Source organism: Chaetura pelagica, unplaced genomic scaffold, assembly GCF_000747805.2.
Source record: "Chaetura pelagica isolate M959 unplaced genomic scaffold, ChaPel_1.0 scaffold53, whole genome shotgun sequence".
Taxonomy (NCBI): domain Eukaryota; kingdom Metazoa; phylum Chordata; class Aves; order Apodiformes; family Apodidae; genus Chaetura; species Chaetura pelagica.
In genome coordinates this window covers 4,141,192-4,150,102 of record NW_009952880.1, presented here as the reverse complement: position 1 = coordinate 4,150,102, position 8,911 = coordinate 4,141,192, and the positions used below count along the sequence as shown (strand labels likewise).

General features: G+C 40.4%; 1 protein-coding gene across 1 annotated transcript in view; it reads left to right on the top strand.

Moving 5' to 3' along the window:
• Positions 1–6,965, top strand: part of DSCC1 (DNA replication and sister chromatid cohesion 1) — a 12,859-nt gene extending 5,894 nt beyond the window's left edge. Inside the window, exons 4-9 of the mRNA XM_009995363.1 lie at positions 265–355; positions 1,527–1,665; positions 2,629–2,681; positions 5,209–5,363; positions 5,911–6,059; positions 6,857–6,965. Coding sequence (XP_009993665.1) covers positions 265–355; positions 1,527–1,665; positions 2,629–2,681; positions 5,209–5,363; positions 5,911–6,059; positions 6,857–6,965 — 696 coding nt within the window. The remainder of the gene's footprint in view (positions 1–264; positions 356–1,526; positions 1,666–2,628; positions 2,682–5,208; positions 5,364–5,910; positions 6,060–6,856) is intronic.
• The last annotated feature ends 1,946 nt before the right edge of the window (positions 6,966–8,911 follow it).

The following is an 8,911-nucleotide window of genomic DNA, read 5'->3' as shown; positions in this document are numbered from 1 at the left end:
TTAAATTTCTCAGCAATATAAGCATTTATGAAGGCTAGCAATGCAAAAAAATGTCATGTGCAATAACATTTATTGATAATATTGAATGGAAAAGTTTCAGAGAGCTTGGTGAACCTTAGAAAATTCAGAGTATGGGGAAAAGAAAACCTCAATCTTTGAAGTATTTCTTTTATTATCTCTTATAATGCATTTAGCATGCTTGCTTAGGCAAAGGAGGAGTAAGGGTAACCTGTTTTATTTCCTTATTTTTTTCTGTTGTTGCAGTACACAACAGAGGATTTGTTAAATCTGATTCAAGCAAGTGAAGAAGAAATAATGCACCAGCTGCGGGCTTTAGATGCTTGCAAAATTGAAGGTATTAATCTCTAAAGAATATTATTGTGTATGAGGAAATGACCCTGGTGTTTTTTTCCACAAAATGTCTGTGCCTCCTTTTTATAAGGCCCATTCCACATCCTTGTCTATCAAGGATACTAAGGATACTAAGATGTGCTTCCATATTTCCTATGTCCTCTGCTTCTGTGAAGCTGATCAAAAGAATAAAACTAAGCAGGTTTTGCTTTTTGGCTGGTTGCCCTCATCATGGATGAGTGAGTACTGCTGCTTTCTGCAGTTCTAGAGTCAGAAAAAGCTGATGCTCAGGTAACCCACCCTTTTCATAGTTCTTTCTTCCTCCCAGACTGGGTTTATCTCAGAAGTATTCTGACCATGTGAGGCAAGCCTGGAGCAAGTGCCTCACCTTGGGTCAGGTCTTACTCATCCTGTACTTGGCCAAGCTCAACCCCTCACCTGGATGCTATGTGGCAGCAGTCCTAGAGGGCAGAACTGAACTCTGGAGATTGAGATCCAGACTTTTGCCTTAGATCAGGGCCAGCTTGGAGCTAGATGCTCAGGGCCTTGGCTGTTCAAGTTCTGAGCATTTCTAAGGATGGAGATTACACACCCTCTGGCCAGACTGTTCCAGTGTTTGACTATCTGCAAGGAGAAGAAAGTTCTCCTAATCCGTAGCTGGGATTTCCCTTGTTGCAACTTGTGCTTGTTGCCTCCTGCTCTATCACTGAGCACCACTGGGAAGACTTCTGCTCTGTCTTCTCTACACCCTATCAATTAGGGAGGTGAGGACAATCTTACATTTACAGCTGCACAGCACCATTGTACCAGATCCGTGCTTGGTCACGTCTCAATTTCTGTGGACTTGGCTGGATCTGAACTGCCACATTGCAGGACTAGTGCAGCTAGTTCTGTTTGTTCAGTTCTTTGTCTGAATTGATTATTAGTTTTTCCAGGTCTGATTTCATCTTTGTATGGGATTTGTAGAGTCTTTGTGGCTCTCCTCTGGACTTGCTCCAACAGCTCCACGTCCTTCTGTTGGGGGCCTCAGAGCTGAAAAGGACAGAATGCTGATGCTGTATTTTTTTTAAGGTGTGACCAAAATGTCCAGACTCCTATAATGTATCTTCAAGGGAACAGAATTAAGGGGTTACTGTTTTTCTTCTAATGGTGCTTTGTGGTTTTCTATTTGGCAGGATATTGGAGAATTCTAGAATTTGACTACGAGATTAAACTCTTGAATCATGTGACTCAGCTAATAGACTCAGAGTCCTGGTCTTTAAGTAAGGTTCCTTTACATACCTGCCTTGAGGAACTTGGATCTCTAGAGCCCAGGTAAGCAATTACATTTAGTGCTTAAAATTGCCTACACTCCTTATTAACTAAGTGCAATCATTATTCATTATTTATTTGAATTATAGTCTTATAGCTCTACATGCCAGTTACCATGGTGTTAATGATGTATTTTCTTTGTCTCTAAAATATACAAGGGCATGAGTAGTTTAGACAGGTTAGTAAACTTATTTTAGCACCTATTGGTAATATTGCCATTGATTCAATAGTGGAAAAATTTCCACAGAATTATAAATGATGGAAGTGATATGTACTTAAACTGTAAATTGCTGACCATTTTGAAATACTGGTTCTGAAGCTATAGGTACCAAAAAGTATTTAGCATAATGCCTGAGATGATGGTATATTCTCTGGTAGAATACTGAATGTCAGCTCTTGAGAGTGGAATTTATTGTACTGCCATTTGGAGTCAGGAAATAATTTAAGATTACCATTCACATGAGGCATTATGTTTATAATATGTAGCATTTTTCATTTATTTTAGTTTTGGCTCAAAAAGAAACCTTGCTTTAGTATTAGCATCTGCAGCTAGGTTGCTATTTTATGCCAAAGGTCTAGAAAAGTGCCTGATATTTAGTAAGGACAATTAACTGACGAATTTCTGACTTGTGTAACTTTTCTTGGGAAAGAAGTGACTTTGCAGGAGTCTCTTTTCCTTATTCTCCTTATGCCTTTTTGTCTTTGCTACTTTTAACTAGAAAGTGGAGGAGACTTGAGGGTGAGATGCAGAATTCATTGCCATCTGTCCTTTTTGTCCTCTTTTAATTTACTTCTAAGCTTTTATCAATCTGTTCATTTCAGCCATGAAGACGTGCCATCCTCTTTTCTCCTTGATTTTTTTGCTTTATCTGTTCATTCATCATCTTCTTGGTAACTTTTCTCTAATGTCCTAATGAACAGTTTTGTACCTTTACTTCTAGTGGTCATTTATTGTTTTTTTTTCAGAGAGATGATAGAACATATTCTTTTAAGCTATGGAAGGAAATACATTGATGATGGTAAGTTTTTGCATAAAGGAACTAGTTTATTAGTAAATGTAGATTGTGTGAGGATGGCCCAAACAAATGAATTTGCTACAGTGCCAGTAAAAAGAAAGAGCAAACTGAACTAAAATCAATAAAATTGTTAGAGAAAGTTTCATAGGAAAAAAGACTATTAACTGTGTAAGACACTAGGGAAAAGTTAGGAACCTGAAGTTACTTATTAGGTGTCTACAGGCCACAGTTTTGTGACTAATGACAATTCACTTGTAAAATTTAGATGGAATATCTCTTTAGATAGGAGGTCTCATCTGTGTTCAGTCCTTTGAACTGCACCACAAAATGCATTGATTGTATTGATTAAATCTCCATTGTGCATCTCACATATAGACATTATATTTCAGTGCTTTAATCTCAATCTGAATTCTTCCTAACAGCTGTTTCAATCTCACTTTTGGCTGAAGCAGGAGTAGAACATAAGTAGTTGGAATGACACAGATTGTTGTCTTACTATATTTAGACAGATTGCAGAAGGAATAAATTTGAATTGCATCAAGTCCAGATGACTGGAAAAGAGGAGGGAGGTGTTTATGCCTGATATTGTTCAGCCCATTAACCAAGTCAGTGTGAAAGAAAATAAATTGTCATTATTCTGTTTATCATCTCAAATTAAAGGACATTTATTGATACAAATGAATACTGTACTTCAGACAGTGCTGTATAATATTTTGCTTAATTTGTTCTTAAGAATTAGAAGATACTCTCATTTATCCAGAGTAATACCAAGTCAGGTTACTCCCTGAGGAAAAGAATCATCAAATGGTTAAGGTTGGAAGGGACCTTAAAGATCATCAGGTTCCAACCTCCCTGCTATGACCAGGGACACCAGGCTGCACAAAGCCTCATCCAACCTGGCCTTGAACGCTTCCAGGGAGGGGGCTTCCACAACCTCCCTGGGCAACCTATTCCAGTACCTTACTACCCTCATGGGTAAATTTCTTCCTGATATCTAACCTAAATCTCCCCTTTCAGTTTAAAACCATTACCCCTTGTCCTGTCATTGCCGTCTCTGGTGTAAAGCCCCTCCCCAGCTTTCCTGTAGCCCCTTCAGGTACTAGAAGGCTGCTGTATGGTCTCCCCGGAGCCTTCTCTTTTCCAGGCTGTACAGCCCCAGCTCTCTCAGCCTGTCTTCGTAGCAGAGGTCCTCCAGCCCTTCAGTAATATTTGTGGTCCTTCTCTGGACCCTTTTTAACAGTTGCATGTCTTTCCTGTGCTGAGGGCTCCAGAGCTGTACACAGTATTCCAGGTGAGGTCTCATCAGAGTAGAGGTGCAGGATCACCTCCCTCACCCTGATGTCTACACTTCTTTTGATGCTTCCCAGGACGTGGTTTGCCCTCGGCTCCAGCACGTGCTGGCAGCTCATGTCGAGCTTCTCATCAACTACCACCCCCAAGTCCTTTTCCTCAGGGCTGCTCTCCAGCCATTCTTCCCCCAGCCTGTATTTGTGCCTGGGGTTGTGCCAACCCAGGTGCAGGACCCTGTACTTGGCCTTGTTGAACTTCATGAGGTTGGCACTGGCCACCTCTCCAGCCTGTCAAGGTCCCTCTGGATGGTATCCCTTCTCTCTGGGGTGTCAACGACTCCACACAGCTTGGTATCGTCAGCAGACTTGCTGAGGATACACTCAATCCCACTGTCCATGTCTCCAAAAAAATTGTTGAACAGCACTGGTTCCAGTACTGTCCCCTGAGGGACACCCCTCATCCCCTGCCTCCATTTGGACGATGAACCATTGACCACAACTCTTTGGATGCAGCCATCCAGCCAATTACTTATCCACCAAGTGGTCTACTTGTCAATCCATGTCTTGTCAGTTTGGAGACCAGGGGGATGTCATGTGCAAAGAAGTCATTGAGAACCTCAGCCTTCTCAATAGCCTGTGTAGCTATATCTCCTGTTTCCTTCAGGAGGGGGCCTACATTTTCCTTGGTTGTCCTTTAATCCCCAACGAAGCTATTGAAGCTTTTCTTATTGCTCTTTACATCCCTTTCAATCCCATGAGATTTAATTCCATTGGGGCTTCAGCTCTCCTAACCAGATCCCTAGCTGTTTGGACAACCTCTCTGTAATCCTCTCAGGGCACCTGCCCTAGCTTCCACCTCTGTATACTTCCTTTTTAAGTTTGAGCTTTTCTAGGAGCTGTTTGCTCATCCACACCAGCCTCCTGGAGTTTTTACCTGACTTCCTCTTAATTGAGATGCATTGCTCTTTGGTCTGGAGAAGGTAATCTTTAAACATCAGGCAGTCCTTATGGACCCCTCTTCCCTCCAGGATGTTATCCCATGACACTCTCTTGAGCAGATCCCTGAAAAAGCTGAAATCTGCTCTCGTGCAGCCAAGGGTAGTAAGCTTGCTATGGGCCCTCTGAAAAAACAGGATACGTGGTTTGTAGAAGACTGCAAAACAGAAATACAAGGTTGTTGTCCTTTCACCAGAAATCAAGAACCCAAAATAAACTGTTTGGTGTGGTTTTTTTCTCAGCAGGAGAGGTTTACTTTGAAATGCATGAAGATAAAATATGCAGAGCTATGGCACAGATGCTTTTGCAAAATGCAGCTAAATTCAATCTATCAGACTTTCAAGAAGTCTGGCAACAAAGTGTCCCTGAAGGGATGACAACAAGGCTTGATCAGCTTAAGGTAATAACATAAAGAATCATGGATTCTTTTGTGAGTAGGCTGCTAACTGACTTGTGACCTGTAGATTTTATCAATTCATGGGTATTGATTGTGTGATTTCTGTCAGTTTTTGAGTTCAAGTACTCCTGCTGGCATTCTCTGTGAGCACTGGTAGTCTGGAATCATGACAGTTCAGGTTTCTGAAAGTCTGGCACATTTCACTGTCTGAAGAAAAGTTTCAGGTGTGTAGTTAATACTTTTTCACTAGAACAGAATGGGGAGGCTATTGTTGAGCAGACTAGAGAGTAGCAAGCCCCATGGAAATCCTTCTGCTCAAAAGAGGCAGAGAGAGAGATGTTGGGATTCAGTGGGTTAGCCCCTCCCTTGTCAAAAGGGAAATGAGAAATATTGCCTGTTCAACAGCACCTTGATGATACTTTTTCATTTTTCCTCTAGTGCAGTTTTAGGCAGTGTTGGATGTTCAAAGGGCAGCTTGTATGGCTCATTGACAGAAAGAAGGAAGTTTAATTATTGTGTCTTAACGTTTAATCTCTGATGCTTACTACAGGGCTTGGCTCTTGTGGATAAAAGCTCAAGACCAGAGACCATCTTTCTGCTGAAAGTAGAAGACTTACCTGAAAATGATCAGGAAAGATTTAACAGCTTATTCAACATACGGGAGAAGTGGACAGAAGTGGATATTACCCCTTATATACAGTAAGGATACATTTCTTTTTATTAAAAATAACTACTGTTACATTCTTTCCTTTTTGCATAGTTGAATTCTTGTCAGCTCTAATTGCCTCAAACACTATACCACTATTTTAAATTAATATGAATTTAATACGAATAGAATCCCCACCCCTAGTAACTGTAGCTATATTTGTTGGATTTAAACTTGTGTAAAAAGCTGATTGTACTGAATTTAAATGGCTTATAACTCTGTCTTGTTTTATGGAGGCAGACTTCATTCAAAGGACAAACCTCCTGACATTTATAATTAGTCTCCATATTTGCAACACAAGAAGTATAAAGCAGCAGTGCTTCCTGTACTGTGGCCTTTGTTCTTTTGGTGGTTAACACTTCCACAGCAATGCTATCTGGAATGCATAGCCAGCATACATGTGAGCAGATAGAGATGGTAATCCAGAGGTGAATGCATCAAACCTCTTTATTTGGCTCTAAATTTACTGAAATGTAATGCAATAGTTCAAAGCTCACTGTTATGCTGCACTGAAAACCCTTTAGAGAACAGTAATAGTAAAACTCAACCAACTCCCCCTAAAAAATAAAATTCATGTTTCTGAAGTAAATAATGTAGTTTTGCTTGTTGCTGAAATATCAACCCAAGTTAGTTCTAAACTTTTTAAAGCTTTATGTGAAAGCTATAATAGTATTTTTTTTGTTTCTCCCAATACCCTAATTCAGTTTATAATGTTTACAAGTATTTATTGGTTTCATTTTGTATGAGAATATCTCTGATGTCAATGTCATCTGCTTTATTTCCTCTGCAGAGACTTATGTGCAGAGAAGCAGACAGTTGGTGCTCTTCTAACAAAATACACTCGCTCTTCAATGCAGAATGGAGTTAAAGTTTATAATTCTAGAAGACCCATCTCATAAGTATTGTTTTAAGAACTGAGAATACTGAATGGAATAACAGTGCATGTTGCTTCTTCCTGCCTTCTGGGGAAAAGATTTGTCAGCTGGTATTATACAGTATTCTTCATTCTTGAGTTTCAGCAGCAAAGCTTCTTGAACAAATTTTTCTGTTTTCTTCTCAGTTAAACAGAATGTGAGGGCACTTGTCTTTCTGCTCAGGAACCCTAGTGGCAGCAGCCTGTGCCTCCTCTCTCTGCATCTTATTTTTCCTTTGTGTCTCTAGTTATGCCAGGAGTCAAGCTACTTCCTGAATACACTTGAGCTGTCTATCCACGAACCAAAGTCTGAAATGAAAAATTAAAACCTCCCTGATAATTGAATCAGTTGATTTGAACGGTTAAATGGAGTCCTTAGTCTTCCCATGAATGAGCATTGGCACAAGCTCTTGACACTTTAACACTTGGCAAAATTACCTTTTGAATATTGCAGATAACCAAATTGCAATCAAGTGTGAAGATACAAGAGAAAAGTTGGACATTGTGTTAAAAACTTGCTATAAATTACATGAGAATGTAGCTGATGTAAAACTAATGCTTTACAGAAGACTGCCTTTGTTTTTTAGAGAGAGCTTATAAAACTGTGTGATACCATTTTTAAAAAACTTTGGTATGGTAAATAACTGCACATAGAAACTGTGCCTTGAAAACACAGAGTGGAATATTATTCTGTGTAGAGCAATGAAACGGGGCATTTTAATGATACTGTTACAAAGTGCCTGATACTGAAATATTGTAATCATTAAAAAGGATTGTTTGTGTTTTTTCAGTGAACCAGAGTTTAATATTAGATATTTTTCAGCTATTTTTTAACTTAACAATTTAGGGGGGTTTATACAAAAAGCATTTTCTGCATCAAACTCAGATGTAAGGTATGAAAAGCTTCAGAATAGCTGGCATGGCAAAGTGCCAGGGTGAGTGGGGAGAGGAAAGAAACTCTAAGTCAAATTAACTCTTCAGATGAATATGAGTGTCCTTAGAATTTTGCTGAATAAAAACTGCTTCCTGAGGTCTGCTGATTCTTGCCCCACTGATGCAGTATCAGTCAGTTCCCTGTGCTCCACACTGCTGAAGTGTACAAGTGTGGTGCTTGACTCTGTTGGGTAGTCTTGGCTGTCGTGCTAGCACAAGGTGCCTTGTTCACAGTCTGGTTTCAACAGCTGTGGTCCTTTTAATAGCACCAGAAGCTTCCCTCTCAGATCAATAGTGATACAAATGTGAAGGCTTTGGAAATAACTTCCACTGCATCATAGAAGGTTCCTTTGTTGAAATACAAAGAACAATGGTTTGTTATACAACAGTAAATATTTATATTGGGTTTTGTTGGTGAAACAAGCCAGAATTGAAGCCTTGCACAAGTAGAGCTGTATCACAATGCTGAGGTAATTACTCAGGTTTATCTATATTATTTTTACATATGTAATCGCTGTGCACGTTCTCAGTACTGATTTGTCAGCCATGCAAAATGAGATGATGCTGACACTGAAAGGGCCAACTCCCTTAGTAGTTGTAACACAAGCATTTCTTTTAACAAAAAATAGATTAATCAAAACTTGCTTATAATAGACAAATTATTGGTTATGAAGAAACTATGTTTTATCCTCCTGGTGCTGTAAGTCAATACAGCCCATATCACACCGGGGAATGGGAGGGAAGAGATTGGCCCCAACCTCCTTTCGTGCCGCTGGGCCACCTTTCCAGCAGTGTTGTTACTGCCTGAAATCCGGTTTTGATTCCGAAGCGAAGACTGACGCGTTTCAGCACATTCCTGTGAGCCTGCGCTGGGTGCGCCCGTGAGTCGAGCCCGTAAGTTCGCACATCCAGGAGGACAGAAGCGTCTGTGGGTCGCTGGCGCGGGTGGCCGGGCCGAGGGTCCCCGGCAGGTTCCAACAGCGGCCGCCGGGCGCGTTG